Raw genomic sequence first — 20,113 nt, 5'->3', positions numbered from 1 at the left:
GGGGAAGGTCTCTGGGTTCTCAATGTGCAGGTCTCTATGACTCCCCTGCCTTTTCCTTTCTGCTGCAGTTTGGTAAATACATACAAAAATCACTTGGAGACACTGCCCTCACCGCCAAGCACATGGACTTGGCTCAATATACATTCTCTGTTAATCGCTGTTCAATTTCATTACCTCACATTCTGCAAAATGTGTACATTGAAGCCACCTACTGCTGAAGCATCAGAAGCGTCATACAAAAAAAAAATATATTAAATAAATAAAAATATCTCACGGCTGAAATTTCCTGACCTATCCCACTGGGGCTCTATGAACAAAATAGTGTCACTGGTGAAATTCTTCAAATATCACTGAGGCTGACTAACAGCAAAAACAACTTCCACTGGGTTAAATGTAAATGAAGGTGCTTACTTTGATTTAACATTCAGTACAAGGGATAGCCTGCTCTTAAATGCGCCTAATTTTGTGGATATGAGGCACAGTAAACTAAAGTGATTTGTACAAGATCACACAATTCGTAGAGGGGAAGTTGAGATAAGTTCCTTGATCACTATAAAACATACCAGGAAGGTAAGTCTCTGGGAAAGAGCTGTACGGAGTGCACAATATTGGTTTGTTTGATGCCATCCGTTTGGTTCGCGCTAGCTCACCTGGTTCTTCACCGGTGTGACGAAGCCCTTCGCACTCCAGTTCACAGCCTTCGGCGCTTCAAAGGCGCCCAACTGTTGAAAAAGTGGCATCTCCATGTGTGGCTGCGAAGGCTCGAGGAAAGCACCATTCATCAACTGCTGGAATTCTTCATCGTGCTAGACATGAAGAAAGAAAGGCCTCCATCAGGTGGTGGCACGGGTTAGACGGCGAGGTTTACCACGAAGCAACGGGCAGTGGAAACCATAGAGCGTCTGGCATGGGGCTAAGTTTATTGGAATACAAGCTGATCTACAGAACTTTTTAATACCCACCCTATTCCATTGCCTTCTGCCACAACACTGACATGTTATTGTCAGGTGCCGGGACGCCTCTTCGCTGAGGCAGCTGCTCGCTATATAAGAATACCTAACATAACATAACATAACATAACATAACATGTACCACAGCTTATTTCCCCTCACAAAACCCCAATTGTATCCCCCAACTGCACCCTCAATGTCTCAATGGAACCATTTCACTGCCTCACCTCGTCCAACACTGTCCCTTCTACCTCAAGACCCTTCAATGTCCCCCTCTGAGCAGGCTCCTGTTGACTCACTGCACATCCGCACAATCTGGCTGCAACACAACCCAAGTGTTTCTCTTCCTACCGCCTTTATAGCTCGCCTCCATCCCATATTTTCCAACCTCACAATCATGTTGTTCCCTTCAGGAAGCCTGCAGACAACACGCTGACCAGCGACACTGCCCACTCATTATTATCCTCCAGAACAACCCTTTTAGCACCCCTAGGCCTTCTACAGCAATGCCCACTCTCTCTCACCCCCTTTCCTGTCTCTACTTCACTCCACTCCTGCATCATCCCTCATATACTTGTATTTGCTCCACCAAGACAAGCTCACTGTTTACTCCTCACAATCACCATTTCCCCAGGGCCTATTCTTAACCACAATCGTGTCCTCAGGTTCTTGCACATTCCTCATTGCCTCCCGTACACTACGTTCTCAGTCTTTCATGCACCACGTCTCCATGGTCCGTTCTCCATCCCATCATCATGGTCTTCCCTTAGTCATACCCACACTGTCATCATCATCATCACATCCTCGCCTTGCCGTAACAGTAAACAGACGGCGACTATGTTGAGATTTACCAGGTCTCCGAAGTGGTTGATCCTCAGCTTGTAGCTGTGCTTCCCAAGCGCGTGCTCCAGGTTATGTCGCTCAATCTGCTGCAGGTTCTTCTCCCAGATCCCACGCCGGGAGGCCTCTATGCCCTGAAAGAAGCAATGGTGAGTGAACTGAAGGCTCTACACAGGGATGTTCAACGATGGTGAACGGGGATGGAACCTTGACAAATTTTCAGGATACTTTTTGACTTAGGATAGTCATTCCTGATCCTTGGATCAATTGAATTCAGGTTTACCATATGGAGATATCCTGAAACCTATGCATGTAAGAGGCCCTATTTGATCAATGTTGGACACATGTGCATTACGGATCACTGAAATAATATTGAGTACAAAAATATAGACATACAAAAATATCGAGTATAAAATATCGACTACAAAAATATCGAATTCCTATCTACAAACAGGTAAGTACAAAAATATCAAATCAAAAATATTGTTTACAAATAATATAGTCAAAATATCGAATTTTTGTAAATGTCTTAAAAGCAATTTAAAATAAATTAAATATTAAAAATAATAACTAAAACATACTTAAAAATACTTAAATAACCTTAAAATTATAAAAGAATTAATTTAAGCTAAAAAAACATACAATTTTATTTTTTTAAACATATATATATATTCGCATGATATTAATAAAAAACATACAATATTTTTTACCATAGGATAGCGTAGGGGTAAAAATTACTATTCGCACTCCAGTGAGTGCAATAGTAGGGAAAGCGTTGGATAGCGTAGGGGTAAAAATGACTATTCCCACTTCAGTGAGTGCAACAGTAGGGAAAGCGTTGGATAGCGTAGGGGTAAAAATGACTATTCCCACTCTAGTGAGCTTAACAGTAGGGAAAGTAAAGATTTAATATATTAATAAAAAAAAATTAAATATCAATACCAGTAAAAAAGTAATTAAAAGTAAATACCAATTTAATATAACATAATAATTATTCAATTAAAAAAACAAATAAATATTAATTATTAAAATTCATTAACTATTAATACAAATTAATTACTAATTTACAATTAATTATTAACAAATAAAATGTAATTACCAATTAATTCAAAATAAATACCAATAAATAAATAAAAACATTTAATTACAATTAAGTAACTTCCCACCCTATTCCCCTATAAACCCACAACCCACTACGGAAAATAAATTAATACAATTACACATAATTATCAATTAATCAATTATTAAAAAATTAATTACCAATTAATAATTCAATAATTACCAATTACAAATTAATTAACCATTTATTCAAAATAAATACCAATAAATAAATGTAAATATGAATTAATTACAATTAAATTACTTCCCACCCTAATCCCCTATAAACTCACAACCCGCTACATAACTAAAACGCAAAAGTAAATAAAAAATAATTAATAATTTCTAAAAAGTAATATTTTATTTAATATAATTAAATTACTTTCCACCCTATTCCCCTATAAACCCACAACCCGCTACAGAATTAAATTACCCAAAAATGAAATAACATAAAATTCATTACTTACAAAATATACACTTTTCACACATACACTAACATACAAAACACTAAAGAAAATTCAATATTATTAAAAATTCGATATATTTTAATAACCTATATTATATACTTCGATATTTTGACTTTCTATATGTATAAAAATCGATATTACATTACTTACCTTAAATTCGATATTTTTGCTGACTATATTCTGTCCATTTAATATTTTGTCCATTCTATATTTTGAAGTCGATATTTATGTAATTCGATATTTTTTACTCAATATTTTGTGTAGTTACCGTGCATTACAAGATGTCTGCTGGGCTACAGAAATAAGACAGCACTGCAATAGTTGCATGACTGATAAGGCAGTGGTGAACCAGTAATAAAGTGTAGGGCTGTGGTTTTGTTTGCTTATGGACACATGTGAGATAAAGTTTGTGAGTGCATCATTGTCCAATCATGGGCCTCCCCACTAGCCATGTGACCTGCCTTTATTTCTTCTACTCTCACCTCACCGCCCTCTAGTAGCGTCATCTTTAAGTGGGACATGGAGAGTGGGACACTCTCTTAGACATCTGCTGAGGGACCGCCATCGCTGTGGCCATCCCACTTACCACTGATTTGTGAGAGGATTGCTCTACCAGGTTTGACATGACGGAGGTTGTTGCCCTGTGCAGGATTGTGTTGTTGCGTATTGTGTTGGATTTCTTTTGTTTAGGAGGCAAAACGGAGAATGTTTGTGGAGAGTGTCACCCTCTAATTTTAAGACTCCTCAGCACCTGCATAACTTTCAAGATCTGACCCCTGACCCCTCCTACCCTCTCCTAACAGGGCGTCCATCCAAGGCATCCAGGAGAAGGACAAGAAGGCCAAAGGCGAATTTCTCTCACATCTGCCCTCTTTGAACCGAATAGGGCCTGATGGGCCTTGAGTTACAACCCCAGTTACTCTTCCCACTATCTCATCCGTCTCAAATTGATAAACCTACATCATCCTGCCTCTCCCCGAAAAAAAACGACTTCTTCCTTTCACATAACTTCCATTCTCACCTCGTCTCTTACTTCGCCTATTCACACACACTCGTGTGGGTCCTGCCTCACGGCCTCGGACTAGGCTTGTTGATCATAGGACCACTATCATTGTGTCTTTAGCTTCCTTTTGGGGTGCTCCATCCCTGTTTCTGGATGGATAGACCCCAAAGAACCAATAATGTGGTATCTGTGCTCATTGTCTGAAACATCTGTGCTTCTAGGTAGACCCCAAAGATCTACTACTGCTGCATCTCTGGCGGCAACATCTCCACATCTGGGTGGACCCCACAGACTCACTACTGTGAGTTGATGGCTCATCATGTTTGCTCCTTCTCCTTATTCTGAGTGGAGCCCTCAGAGCTCTGGGTGGTCCCTACCCATGGATCCATGTCTGTGGAGTCTTTAGCACGCCTTGGGTTGCACCTTCTCTGCTCTGGATGGACCTGGCTCCATTCTCATATCAACGTACATAGCTGCCTTAAGAAGTAAGTCTTATAGGGTAATCGTGGTGGGCGTATGCAACTCTGACTCCATCCCTCACGTCTCTATCCACCACGCTCCATGCTCACGCACATCTACTAGCGTAGGGAGGGTGACAATGGGAGAGGAAGAGACACACATGGTAAGACTCATATACCAGGACAGGAATATATTGACAGGGGGTGAGGAGAGAGAGGTTTGTACATAGCGATAAAGCAAGACCCTGAACCATCACTGGGAAAGTGAAACACTGGCACACACCATACCCGAAACAAAAGATTGCTGGTCCCACTTGCAAAGAATAGTCAAAGATCAAGAGTCCAATATCTCACTAGAGCCTCAGCATGTGTGGGCATCCACTCCCAGCAGAGAGCAGGCTGCAGAACCAGGCCAGGGAAGCACTTGTTTGTACACAACACTTCCAGAACACTTTCACAGAGGATGTGGAAAATCACAAAACGCAATCTCAAAAGAGCCACATGGCCATGCACACAGCGAACGCTGCATTATACATAAGGCTCATTAAATAATGCAGTGATAGGAAATGTCTCCTTTAGACGCCGGAATGTATAATTGATGCTAACTGCACATCATGGTGATAGAAAACTCTGCATTGGTGGCGTCGCTTACACATACTTCGCAGGATTCTGCTTCGAGATGTGCAGGGACAATGTTGTTCTCACACCTAGGCGCAAGCCTACATCCGCTCTAAACTTTCTCAAAAGGAGGCGCGTAGCATTTCTCTGCTAGGAAGTCTGTTCCACTCCACATTGTTATGAGAATAAACCTCATGCTCTTGGCTCACTGTTCTCCGCCCATTGCCACCCTGTCATGGACACTCTAGGAAGCCCATGCCACCTTCTCCTGCTTTCATTCAATACTTACTCCAGGATACTGCTTTCCGTGCACGCTCTTCCAGTTTCTCCACTCTTCATCCAGCAACGGGTCCAACGCGCCAGAGGAAGACGCCAACAGGACCGCCGCGAAGACTACCAGGTCCCTGACGCTCGCCATGGCCATTGACCCAAAGTGAATTTTCTTGGTTGTCCTGAAGAAGAAAAAAAGAGTAACTAAGCACTCGGCTGAATTTTATTTGGTTAGGTTAAGAACGCTACTAGAGGTATAATACCAGAAGGTAATGGTGTAAATATTATCTGACCAAAATTTAGTGTGCTAAAAATTGTTTATGAAAATTTCCCTGCATTGGTGTTAATAATAGAACATATTCAGCCAATGGGGGAATGGTTTTGTAGACAATATTTAGGGCACAATATTATCGTCATACAATATTTGTATTATCATTATTCTTCCATGTTCTACTACATCACAACCTTGGTATCAGGTGGGTGCTGTCTGGTCAAAGTCAATCTAGGACATGGTGCAGTAGACCCACCAGAGAGAGGTGGCGGCCGCCCATCTGTTGTGTGCCCCATCTCATTTAGTGTGAAGGGTACAGCACAGTTGCCACCGTCCATGCTTGACGAAAAACATTTGCAACAGAGCTGTTAGTAGTGGACATGGCATTTGAAGTATAAGGTGGCCGCTCTAATGAGACCTCCCACTTTTTGTTACCTGAGGGGGTCCGCCATGTGCACCATGGCGGTCCTAGAGAGGAAAAGTCCATACTAGTCCTCTACACTTTGTGAGAAAACTCTCAGGGCATCAGGCACGTTCGTTTTTTGAAATTCTGGACACAGATCCTGCTATAGGGATCTATCTTAAGGAGAAAAGTGCCGGCAGGTCCAGCTTGCCTTATAGTATAACAAACAAGCCGTCACTGCCTCTTTTTCACCAAAAGGGCTCCCACCATGTAGGCGGAAAACACTTCAAGGATAAAAAAAGACTGTCACTTCGAGATAGGGTGGGCATACGACATCCCGACCAGTGGAGGGACACCTGAGATCAGAACAAAGCCTTAGTTGTCAGAATCTGATTTGGAAGGGAAAGCTAGTCTTTTCTCTGTTTCTAGTGTATAGACGTTATTTGATTGGTGGGGACCACCTCTTTATTATTCCTATGTTACAGGACATGTATTTTGGTGGCAGTCTGTTGTATTTAGTGTTCATAGTTTACAGGAGATGTCTTGTTGATGGCAGTCTGTTCTTCTTAGTATTCTTAACAAAGAAATTCAATGTGATAACGTATATGTACGCATGCAATGCACAGATCAAATGGATCACCCAATCTACGGAATAGACCAATATGGAGGCTGTGAACTCATGATCCTACGCTGAACCTATCGTATTTTGAAATTCTTTAAGTTCAAAGTAAATTGAGTCACCGGCATGCTTCTCTATGGCCTTCCTCAATGGGCGAATGCCCTAAGCCTGTCTCAGTAGTCTGGGATCTTGTCTTGCTCCTGGACTTAATAAACCCGGACTAAAACATTTATGAAGTGACAAACCTTTGCCTCAGTCAGCTTCTCACTCTGTGCAGAATAATTCAATTTCTCTCCTTTTTACACAGAATGACTGCGGACAATGCCTTTCTTCAGTCCAGAGTAGAGAATAACAATTCTGCTTCCCTTGGTCGGCCCCAAGAAAATAGCCCCTTTTTTCTAAAATTGCAGAACACTTTCATCAGAGATGTCTTTAATCTAAAACAAATTGATCCACTGTCATATAACCAGCTCCCAGTGTACAAACCAGATTATCAGCCCAAACTTTTTAGTAAACAAATTAAAAGTATTATGTGCGTAGGAATCGCAGGTTCGAAAACAAAGTTATGTTCATATAAGAGTATTCCAAATGGGGAATGAGACCCTTCCACGTACAAGCAGCAGAATCCTAGAACACCATTCGGCTCAAAATGCGCAATGAACCTTCACTACAAACATTATGCAAATCTCTAAAAAACATGTTTTTTTACCTAACAAATTGGCTTTGTGTTACGCCATTTTCCATGCTCACCACTGCCTATTCTTTAGTTCCAAGACTCCTCTGGAGTGTATGCTGCACTTGGAAATTAACCTAAATGAAGAGTTTACAGGAGCTGCCTTTTAGTGGATCCTGCTATGCAGTTTTCTTCATTTACAGAAATTTGCTTGTTTGAGAACTTCCACTCTTCAGAGTCCCTAGTTGGAAAACCAAACTCGCTGAAGGCACTCTGCTCTTTCGTATCTTTGGTTTACAAAAGCTGTCTTATGGTTAGTATCCTTTTCTTCAATATTCTCAGCTTACTGAAAATGCCTTGTTGGTGGCAGTCTGTTCTTTTTTAGTATTCCTTGTTTACAGAGGATGCCTTTTTGGTGGTTTCTGCTCTTTTTTTATTTTACAGTTTGCAGTAGCTGGCTTGTTGGTAGTATTCTGCTCTTTAGTGGTCCTACATTGTAGTAGCTGTCTTTGTTGGTTATATCCCATTCCTTAGTGCACCTAGATTGTTGAAGCTGCCCTGTTGGTGGTTTTCTGCTCTTCAGTAGTCCTAGTTTACAGTTGATGTCTTGTTGGTGGTATCCTCTTCTTTAGACATACCAGTTTAAAGAGGTTGCTTGTTGGTGAGACCCTGCTCTGTAGTATTTCTAGTTTACCAATTATGCCTTGTTGGTGGTAATCTGTTCTTTTTAGCATTCCTAGTTTTACAGAGGATGTGTTGAGGGCGGTATTATGCTATTGTTTTATTTACGGGTTACAGTAGCAGGTTTATTGGTATTATGCTGCTGTTTAGTGTTCATCCAATGCAGGAGTTGCCCCATTGGTGGCAGGCTGGTGTTCAGTAGTTTAGTTTAAGTTTACAGAAGCTGCCTTGTTGCTGATATCATGTTCTTTAGTATTGCTGATTTACAGCTGTCTTGGTAGAGGCATCCTGCTGCTTTGGGGTTCCTAGGTTACAGAAGCTGCCTTGTTTCTGGCATCATGTCTTTTTGGTGTTTCTAGTTTACAGAAGCTGCCTTATTGATGGTAATCTGCACTTTTGGGATTTCTAGCTTCTTGCTATTTCTAGATTAAAGAAGATGCCTTGTTGGTGGTATCCTGCGTTTTCGGTGTCTCTAAGTTACAGAAGCTGCCATTTTGCTGGTATGCTGGGGTTTTGTTGTTCGTCGGTTACAGAAGCTGCCTTGTTGGTGGTATCCTGCCTTTGTTGGTGTTGACAGATCACAGAAGCTCCTTTGCTTGTGGTATCCTACATTTGTGGTGCAACTGCTCTGGGAAGCAGCATTGATCCACCCACTTTGGTTTCCTTGTAAGGCATGTGGTGCGCATTTTAAAGGATGTGCCTGGCTCCTACTGGGCACCATATTAAGATAAAAAGATTTATAAAGATTTTTCCATGTATTCCCTTAAATGCTAAAACAATGGTGGTAACTGCACTGGTTCTATCTAAGATACACGACTGCAATGGTCTGTACTTAAACATGCAATGCTGACATCTTATCCGGCTACAAGCCTTGCAGAAGGCTCCCGCCAGATTGTTGGCAGGCATTCCCAAACACAAATCTATGTTTGCAAGCCATCAGTAGGCTTCACTCCCTCCATGCCAGGCAGCGTATTACATTCAAGGCCCTTTGTCTTGCCTACAAAGCTCTTCATGGCATAGGACCAGAATATTTGAAACAATCTTTCTAATGGTACATTCCATGGAGAAACCTTCGTTCCACTGGCACTTTCAAACTTGTGGATCCCAGGTTCAAATGGACCAATTGGTGTGGAAGACGTTTTGTGACCTCGACCGCAAAAGAATGGAACCAACTCCCTTTTCATACTAGCCTTCAGGAAGGAAGTAAAAGCATGGTTCTTTCTCCAACTAAGGATGATTCATGCATATTCACTCAGAGCTAGCGACTTGACACCGCCCAGTATTTGTTTGCGCTTTAGAAATCACTATAACACGACATAACTAGATTACAGACGCTGCCTTGTTGGTGGTATCCTGCGCTTTTGGTGTTCCTAGGTGTTTGGTGTTCCTAAGTTACAGAAGCTGCCTTGTTGGTGATATCCGGCACTTTAGTGCTTCTAGATTACCAAAGCTGCCTTGTTGGTGGTGTGCTGTGTTTTTGTTGTTCCTAGGTGTTTGGTGTTCCTAAGTTACAGAAGCTGCCTTGTTGGTGATATCCGGCACTTTAGTGCTTCTTGATTACCAAAGCTGCCTTGTTGGTGGTGTGCTGTGTTTTTGTTGTTCCTAGGTGTTTGGTGTTCCTAAGTTACAGAAGCTGCCTTGTTGGTGATATCCGGCACTTTAGTGCTTCTAGATTACCAAAGCTGCCTTGTTGGTGGTGTGCTGTGTTTTTGGTATTTCTAGATCACAGACGCTGCCTTGTTGGTGGTATCCTGCGCTTTTGGTGTTCCTAGGTGTTTGGTGTTCCTAAGTTACAGAAGCTGCCTTGTTGGTGATATCCGGCACTTTAGTGCTTCTAGATTACCAAAGCTGCCTTGTTGGTGGTGTGCTGTGTTTTTGTTGTTCCTAGGTGTTTGGTGTTCCTAAGTTACAGAAGCTGCCTTGTTGGTGATATCCGGCACTTTAGTGCTTCTTGATTACCAAAGCTGCCTTGTTGGTGGTGTGCTGTGTTTTTGGTATTTCTAGATCACAGAAGCTGCTTTGTTGGTGGTATCCTGCGCTTTTGGTGTTCTTAGGTTACAGAAGCTGCCTTCCTGGTGTTGCTATATCACAGAAGCTGCCTTGCTTGTTGTAACCAACGTTTTTGGTGCAATTAGATTACAGAAGCTGCTTTGGTGGTGGTGTTCCTAAGTTACAGAAGCTGCCTTGTTGGTGGTATCTTGCACTTTAGTGCTTCTAGATTGAAGAAGCTGACTTGTTGTCAGGTTTTGCTCTTTAGTATTACTAGTTTACAGCTGTTTTGTTGGTGGTATCCTGTTCTTTCGATTGCCCAGTTTACAGTAGAGGCATTATGGGTGGCATATTGCTTTCCTGTGTGTTTGTGAACAGAAGTTGACTTGGATTGCATCCTTACCTGCAATGATCCTGCTTTGTAGAAATGATCCTGTTTGTGAGGTTCCCCTCTTCAGTGTTGGAGTTGACAACAGCTGGCTTGCTGGTGGCATATGCTTTGTAGGTATAGTTTGCAGAAGGTAGCGATTTAAATGAGAGGGGTGTGGAGGAGTAAAGGGTAAACCCGTAGAAGTAGTTTTTCTGGTCTTCCTTGACACCGCAGCTGTCACCAGACAGTCATGTGAGCGTCACTAGAGAAGGGCTTTGGCGCCACCCCCATGTAGGGAGCCAGGAGTACATGTTTTGATTGGGCAAAAGTTGTGTGCTTCCACAAAAAAGTGCTTTCCCTCCACACAGCTGTGATCATTTCGTTTATTTATCCAACTGCTTGAGCTTGACTTATTGGGGTCACACATATGCATTGTAATGCTACTAAAGTGTCTTAGATACCTAGAATATGTATGGTGTTTTTCTCTGGCAGCAGCACAGATGGGAGGATGGCAGTCATTAACCTATGTGGATTTTTATGCCCGGATTGACGGTGCAACTGTTACCTGACCTTTTTACTTACACCAACATTATTCCACAGTTCTTTGCTGCTACACAAAAACATATCCATTCCCATGCTATCTACCTACAGTGCCTCACATTACCATACAACATTTCTTTAAAGGCAGACCTATTGGCATTGCCAGTGTTTTTCTGCTAATGGATGCACCAAATTCCAAGGTGACCCTTAACAAATGTTGCCAACGTATCCAAAAGGTCCATCCAGTGAAGGAGGGCTCGGAGCCGGGACCAAGACAGATTCTCCTGGTAAAATCTCTCCCAACAGCAGTAACACAGTCGGTCAGGGCAAGGAGACTTTATACCCCTTCTCTGCTCTTATTCATCCTTTTTTAATTTTTATACACTCTTTGCATTGTCCTGAAGTGGACTGTTCCAGGATTCCTCACACAACTGTAAGCTTTCTGCGATTTCCGCTTCTTTGTTAAATCTATTCTCGACAGCTTCAATTTTGTTTCTTTATGTCTTTTTACCATAATGAACTTTCAGTAATTAGAACACCCACCCTGGAAATTTGTGGACGAATTCTCGACTATCTCTGAAAAGAGTATTTTTGTATTAATTTGTAGGTATCCTCAAAATACGAGGAACTGAGGTGCTGTATAATGAGGGTGTTCACCGGCAAAACCGAGAGAGGTCTCATCAAAATCTCAAATGCAATGTACCTCACGAGCAGTGATGAGACAAATGTTGCACCTCAAGGTCAAACAGATGGAATCTGACTTACAGGAAAGCAAATAAGTTTGTATTCCAAGATTGGCGGGGATGCGGACGTTTAATCAAGCACTAAGCCCGAGCATGAACTAGTTTGGTATTCCTATTGGCTTGAATCATGGAATATTCCCCGGATTCTCCTCCTCGTTTAATAGTCGGTGGCAGAAGGTTCAGCAATGCCACCATCTTGTTAAGACTGTCCCTGCCTTCCGCTGAGCCCTTCGGCAGCACTGTATTCCAATTGTTCAGAGGTAGTCAATAATTTCATAACCTACTAATTTGCAAGTAATCCCTCTGTTGGTTCTAAATATTTCCATTCTTAAAATTGTGGAAGTAAATGATTTCATGACAAAAAAAATAGAAGTCAGAAGTGGGAAACAAGTGGAATCCATTGGTTTTGAAATTGCTGTCAACAATTGGAGTTTCAACAGGAGCACGACAGTTTATAAGGAGCAAATATATTAATTCATCGTTTGCCAACTGGCTTATTGCTTTGTGGCTCCTAATTTTCTAAACTTTTTTGTCTGTTTGGCCTTCAAAATACTGCAAGAGGGCTTACGGGGACTGTACCAAACAGCTATGCGCATTAAGATGACCGGCAAGACAGGGCCTTTGTTAATTCACCCCTCTTGGGTCAGCCTTGAACAATCTTATTCAATTTACCATGTTTGCTTGTTTGTGTTTACTTCACTCTATTTCCTCCCCGCACGATTTAGTGTTTCTCTGAAAAGGTGTCGAGGCCAAGGCTTCGCTCTGTATCAAGGGTCAAGTACATTGCGCGTGCTTGTATGAAACTTCTGCACTTTCTGAGCAGGAACCTCGGAACCACCTTTAGCACTACATGAAACGCGAGCTCAAGGAGAAACACGAGCTCAAGGAGAAACACGAGCTCAAGGAGAAACACAAGCACAAGGAGAAACAGGGGCACAAGGAGAAACGCAATTCTGGTCTGTGTGCAACTCACAGCATTGTATGCCAGTGGAAAACAACTAGCTCTAGTCTACTCTGTCTGTAGCTACATAGATCTCCAATTTGCAGGCTGCATCAAGTAGTGATGGGACGTCATTTGGTCTTCATTCACCTTTGTTATCACAGCATGGGCATTGAATGATTGCCTTAACTGCGACATTGAATGCTGGTGCATCATTGCGGTTCCTCTAACAAAATGTTGAAGCTGTCACGGCCCTTCCTGGAATAGGCGGTAAAGTCCTACCACTTGCCCGGAGCGGCAATCCATTTATTTTAAGCGTTGGCCCTGGAGTACTAAATTAAATACAACGAAACACTAAAACTTTAAATAAGTCTTCTCTAGAGGTGTCGTAGAAACCAGTCACCCAAATCCTAAAACTATCACCACTCCAAACTTCTTCCACTCCAAAAACCGTGTTATCGAGCGTCTTGAAATCTTCAACACCATCCTCTCATCCGGGTCCATCATACACCTTATTGTACGCAAGGCTTAAGCCATTCATGAAGACATGGCTCAACTTTTTTTTGAAGAGTAAGAGCGGAAATGTAGTGGGAGTCGTGTGCATCTTCAAAACACTGTACCATGATTTCCACAATGATTCGCCTTCTCCTGTCTGCGGGAGTCAGGTACGTGGACCCTCTGAGTTGTAAGATCTCTACTGTCCTCCACAGTCACAAATACAAGTGTATGATTCTCGTTTCCTCAGAAACACACAAATGACTAGTACACGCCAACGCACTTGACTTCCTCATCAGCAACCTCTTGGTCAAACTATCTGGATTCTACACACGACTTACAGCCATCCTCTGCAGGTTTTTTTTTTATTCGAATTTTATATAGAATAGCAATGTAAAGAAACAACATGACTCCCTAGACTTCGAGGCATCCTTCCCTTTCATTTATTGGGTTCCCCTGGAAAGGTTACGGATGGTCAGCTTCTCTAAAGCTCTGTCCTGGCCGGCACTACCTTTGGCTGCTAGCTTGGGGAGACAGGAAGATCACTCAGACTATGGCCAATCCACTGGTCGGTGTACTCACCCCACAATCCAGGTCATACACCTCGCAGGGCATCAAGGCCGCACTCGAGGCTCTCCAGCGTGCTCGCTCAGCCAGCTCAAGTGACAGCTTGGTTCTTAATTTTCCTTATTTGGTTTAACACCTTTCAAAAGTTTCCTCACAACATCATGTGGTTATTTACCAACATCCTTTACCGGGGCTGCTCTGTGCTCAAAAGACTTCTGAGAAACCTGTGGTTTGTGAGTCAAAGCGTGAAATGCTCTAACTACAGCATGGGGGTGGGCAGAGATACTAATACCTCCCCCCTAAGAAGACTGAAGCAGGAGCAGAGGCCCATCATCAAAGAGGAACATAATCTAAGTGCATGTGGTGTAGGGGGGGGTGCGATAGAAGAAGGAGGGCTTCTTTCTAGCAACTAGCTTGGAATTTAGAAGTACAGAAGAGGGCACAGGCCTGTAAGGTAATAAACCATCCATGGTTTCCAGGCATACCAAGAGCCAAGCAGGAGTGAACCCTCAAGGCAGCTCACAGACCAACAAGGCAAGACCAATAGCAGACGCGCACTACACAAACAACAAATATACCCACGGTAACATTTTCATTCCAGCTAGAACTGTCAACCCCTATATTAAGCCTTCTCCAGACACAAACCCTATTTGCCTTAGTGGGCCTGGTGTTCTCTTTGATGTAAACACAAAAGTAGTAGCAGTAGAGACTCCCCCCTCCTCCCAGCGCCTTGAGACCATACCGGGTGAGTAGCGCGCTATACAAATTTGTTTGATTTGATTTGAATTGAACTAGACACAACGACAACTTCAGAAAACTGGAACACTTCACGGTGCCCTCTTGAACATGGGCAGCCTCCCCAACTGTAGGAATTTAGGAAGGCAACAGGAAATAGGCAGTTCTAGGGGCATTTATAAAGTTTGCCATTCTTCACCCAGATCAATTAACAATCATGAAGTAAGAACAGAATCCACAAACATGATCTACCACCTAATTGGAAACTTAAATAGACCTGGGAGAATAATTCTCACCAATTCTACAGGTTGCTGTTCCTGAAGACTGATTAAACCTAGTCAATAGTCTCTCGATCAAGAAAAGTGGTAGAGGAATAACCGAAGTACCCGGTTTCGCAAGCCGGACCTGCACGGTATGGCATTGCACAACTCTAACGGCGAAGCTCTAGAGTTCCTTCCACTAGTTGCTGGTGGTTCCCCTGTTTAAGAAGTTTAGAACCAGAGGCAAAACCGTTGTCCATCTAGCCTCAAAATTGTGGAATACTCTGCCCGAGGATCTACGCAAATGCTCCAACTTACTCTGTTTCAGAAAACTCCTGAAAACAGCACTGTTCAGAGCTTAAACCTATCTGCCCATGTTTATCTGACTTACCTGCTTCTACAGCGGGGAGATACCCCTTCGGGGGTGATTCCTGCGCTTTACAAATCCCAATACAAATAGTCAAATGGCCCACTCACTTTACTGCTCAAAACTACAATGCTATCATAGTCCCACATGGGCTGATCTTAATGACTAAAAACCAACCCCTAGTGGTTGCTCATATACTAACTTTAGCCATCCCTCTTCATGCCCACCATTACCACCACCAGCCTCCTTCACAAATAGATTGATCAGACTGTGAAAAATGTGTGCCAGGATGCATTGGGCTGTTGAACCCTCTCCGATGACTGTCCAACTTCACCAACGACTCATTTTTTTAACAAAGTGGTTCCTCAAAAAACTTTGTGAAACAGTCAACACGTTCATGAGATACATCAGCTCAACTCAGATTTAAAATTACAATAAAACAGAACCAGAACCCTTGAAAGACCGTGGAGAAAACTCCACACCATAACCACGTTCAATCCGTTACAGAGGCAGAACAGAGTATATCAAGCAGCAATTAATAAAAGTCCAAGCGGTCCCACTACTCACAGCACAATTTAGACATCACACCAGGCTAAAGTGCTCTTCGAAAGCGTCTCCAAATTCCGTAACCAGGCACCTGCGAGAACTGCTGTCAGCAGCGCCACAACTCACGAGCTTACCATCAAACAATTAGTCACCTTTTTCACAAATGTTGCAAAACTACTCAAACAACATTCTGCATGTTCCACATCCTCTCAATCAAAGAAACTACTGAAGTAGTCAAGTCCATCACAATCATTACATCACCAGTTGACCCAAGCCCCACCCCAAATGTATTTGGAAATATCCCCCCAGCATCACTAACCAAGAAAATCAATTATTTCACCCCTCTCAGTTGAAAGACTCCCCAAAGAACTAAACATTTCATACATTAAGTCAATATTTAAGAACACATGGGCTTGAAGGATCAAACTCTGCAAGCTACAGGCCAATATTGAATGCTGCATTCAGGGAAGCTGATTGAAAAGGTCTGAAGAGTATGCGGTGTACAGTGCACATACCCACTCACCCCTTTTTAGTACGCTATGTAAAATGCACATGCTCGCACTACCCCCGAACAGTGAAACAGGGTAGTGCGAAAGTCAATGCAACCCCCTGAAGAGGATGTTTTGAAGGGTACATGATCAGGGTCCCCCAAATGGTGTGTTGTGTACAGTGCACATGTACAGATGGACCCCTGTACTGTATGATATATGCAGCATAAGCCCAAACTCACACAGGAGCAGTGAAAAGGGTACAGTACACAAGCCCACACTCGCCCCTGAATAAAGGTGCTACTCACCGCGGTCTTCCCGTGTTACAATCTACTGCTATCGAGAGCTCCTGCGACTGCAGTTAGTGCAGAGAGCTGAACACCAGTGATGCTTCCGCGTTCACATGCCTGACCACATTTACCACTTCCCTTACTTCCACGCCCCCTTAAAAAAACGCATAACGGTAATGCACCCCCCCAAAAACCTCCTACAGTACTAGGTCTTTTTTTTTTAAACACAATTTGGAAAGCTTTAGGTTGAACCTTTAGTTCAAAAACCACTTAGAATGGAAAATATTAAACCAAAATAGTTTGAAACTCAAACTTTCTTACTGCTACTTACCATCACTACAGCTTTGCTATGGTCGCCCAGGACTGGAGTTAGAGTTGCAAATCTTCCCAGTTGAAGCAATTGCAAGAATTGGGCTGAACTCGAATTTATGGCAAGTCGCGCTAGCAAAAAATGCAATTTATGTTTTTTTCTCATCATTTAAGAATGAAATGTTTCAACACTAAATGAGGAATAATTAGCGCACAATTCCGCTACATGTTTCTCACTAAATGTCTCTAACTAGGAGCATTTTGAACTAAAAGTTTTAAACTATGAACACACATTTACGTCCTACATTCGAAGACATCTATGGATCAACCAGTGATGAAGGGCTGACAGGGGCTCAGAACTACTCAAAACCTGGCTCTTCGACAGACCACCTCCTTGATGGAATGGAACCTGCTCCCCCCTCCTCTCCCCCTCCCCCCCACCGCTAGCGCCTTGAGACCCTCACGGGTGAGTAGTCGCGCTTTAACAAACTCCTGATTGATTGATTGACTAATCGGTCCCACCGCAGCACTGGTTAGGAAGTGCATCAGAGGATGTGCTCTTTGCACTGTGGCCTGGAACTGTGTCTAATGTTACTTGTCAGTTTTGTGGCTCATGCAAGTTTGCAGCTTTTGCCAATGTTGGTGTTTGTTCCAGTCTGGGTGGTTGTTGGTCGGCACTAGGGTGTATTCTCTCATGGAGGTTATCGCACAAAACACTGAAGTAGGACTGAGACTGCAGCCAAGTGTATTTGTAGTTTGCATTGTGGGATATTGGTGCCCAGTTCCAGGCTTGATTAAAGGGTAGGAGGAATCGGTCTAGTGTTGTGATTTGAAGAGACTCAACTCAATCTCTTAAAAGTCATCTCAGGTTGTTGGTTTTCTTGGTCTGCAGGCAACAACCATCCACCTATTTTCTACTGTCCACAAATGTTATCCACAGGTGAATGTCAGGGGGCTTTACAAGTAACAACCTGAGACCATGGATGGAGAAAAAAAAGAGAACAAGCAGAAGGAACAGCTCAGTGATGGGTTCATTTGTAGCGCGTCTTAGCAGTTGGGTTGATTGTTGTAAAAGAAATCAAACACAATGATGTGTAAGACAACAACAGGAGAGAGGTTGATTCTAAATTGAGATATATGCTGAACATGAATGTCCTTACATATTTGGTTTAGGCATTCTGACTGATGCAGCCTCTCGAAAGCAGCATTAAAAAAACTTAGCATGGCGAAGACACTGAACTTTTGGTTTCAAATCAAATGCCATTTTGCTTCTAAGAATCTTTGCAAGACTTGGTAGTTTTGAGAAAGATTGTTGCAGGACTTTGAGGGTTTAGCAGAGGAGTTTGAACTGGAGTCTGGCGACAGGAGCTGGTGAGTGGAAGTCACTGAACAATGCAGATATGTGGCCACACAAAAGACGATAAACACACAAATGTCCCAACAAGCGGTATACAATCTCTCAACAGTGCCTACAATAAAATTATAAAATGTGTTTAAATAACCACTGCCACAGTTTATGGGGATAGCAAAACTGTGCTTCTCACATAGTTGCTTTCAACCGTGATTAATTATTTGAATCAAAGCTAAATTCTTGAATCCAATCAACAGCATTTTCAATTCTGGAGTGTAGGCACCAAAGACTACACCATAAGGGATTACTATTAAAACATCTACTCCGTAAAGCCCAATCGAGAAGGAAGACCATTGTGTGGTCTTCAATTCCTTATTCCTCCTCTCTTGGACGTAGAGATCAATGTCTGGCAGGCTTAGGTAAAAACCTAATTTGATAGAAGTAAGGCAAGGCTTCCAATGAGATTTAATCCAGGAACTCTCCTCTAGAAAGTAGGACACATCCGTAATGGTCCAAATATGTCAGGTCCTCTCTGCCCCATCATACTTCCCACAGGTCCATGCATATATTTACAATTTATACTAATTGTAAATGATTATTAGTTGACGGGCAATTCCCCAGGTTTGGTCCATGTAAAACATAACCTGCTATTAGTGTCAGTAATTACCTTTTCGTATAGTCCGTAAGAACAAAGTTTGTTTTTCTTTCTCGTCAGTAGAAATACTGTTATTACGGCACACCTGCAGGTTTATTGACGAGTTGTTTAGCTTGTTTACAATGGTACCACTCTGAATGGGTAGACACTGGTTTTCATCTGTTATTTTGTTTAAATTCCTGAAGTTGGGAACTTGTTACAGATTAAATGAAAGAGTTAGTGTATGCTATCCTTTGTACACCTTGCATGAATGCAGGAAGGATTGTGAGTTAGGACATGCTTGTTGGGTGTGAAGGGAATTAAGGTGCCAGAGGTTTCATAAATTATTTTCTAATTGCATGTGCCTACCCGTTGGCATCTGGGGGTGAGACTGTTAGCAGAAGATAGTGAGGGTGACGTGGACAGTGGCTGGGGTTTCATCTTTGACTGGTGACTTGTAGTCTGTTTAGATTTTGAAGATTCTTTTGACAAAAGAAAGGTAATGCTTCTTTCTAACGACATTATGGCATTGATGGACTACGCATGAGTTGGGTGGGCAGGTTCCAAAAGCTCATTTCCCTGCAACGACAGGTACATCCATTGTGAGATACGCCGGTAATACTCCAGGGTCCAGCCGGTCAGAGCAACAACAGAAAGCTGTACCAAGACCTCTCAACAGACAGGTGGGCGGGCATCTCGGTGAGCTGGGATGCAAGTAAACCTAGGAGCAGGTCCTCCTCCAGGTCTCCATCACTTGCGACAGACATCCGGCAGGATAAAGCTTTATTTAAAGAATTAAATGAATAAAGAGAAGGGCAAAAAAACACAGGATAAAATATTGGTGCTTTACGTGTAGTAGGACTACCCACAGTATACACAAATTAGAACATGAAAGTGTGGATTGTGTCAAAGAAAATTTGCAGTGAGCGATGCGACACCAAGGTGAAGAGTTGGCCTTATTGGTATGCAGAACAACTAGATATTTCCCTTTTTTAAAGATCAATCAACTCTTGGAATAATTTTAATGCTTCATGTATGCCCTGTGTGGCTGTTTATGGCCAGAAAACAAAAAAAAGAGTCAGAAAATCCAGGACTTCTATGAATTGCAAAGGATTTCAAATATACTTTTCAGGAACAA

General features: G+C 42.4%; 1 protein-coding gene across 2 annotated transcripts in view; it reads right to left on the bottom strand.

The window, feature by feature from the left end:
- Positions 1-16,766, bottom strand: part of LOC147673255 (procathepsin L-like) — a 35,353-nt gene extending 18,587 nt beyond the window's left edge. The window contains exons 1-4 of one of the 2 annotated variants that reach the window (XM_086947057.1): positions 16,700-16,766; positions 5,724-5,886; positions 1,802-1,924; positions 651-806 (exon numbers count right to left, since the gene is read on the bottom strand). In XM_086947057.1, the coding sequence (XP_086803183.1) occupies positions 651-806; positions 1,802-1,924; positions 5,724-5,858 (414 nt within the window). In that variant the 5' untranslated portion in view covers positions 5,859-5,886; positions 16,700-16,766. Of the gene's footprint in view, positions 1-650; positions 807-1,801; positions 1,925-5,723; positions 5,887-14,010; positions 14,094-16,699 lie in introns of those variants that run through there. The other variant, XM_086947056.1, reaches the window with a different exon arrangement.
- Positions 16,767-20,113: the final 3,347 nt, after the last annotated feature.

Source organism: Lissotriton vulgaris, chromosome 12 (genome assembly GCF_964263255.1).
Source record: "Lissotriton vulgaris chromosome 12, aLisVul1.2, whole genome shotgun sequence".
In the NCBI taxonomy this organism is placed as follows: Eukaryota; Metazoa; Chordata; class Amphibia; order Caudata; family Salamandridae; genus Lissotriton; species Lissotriton vulgaris.
This window is presented reverse-complemented; position numbering and strand designations above follow the sequence as displayed.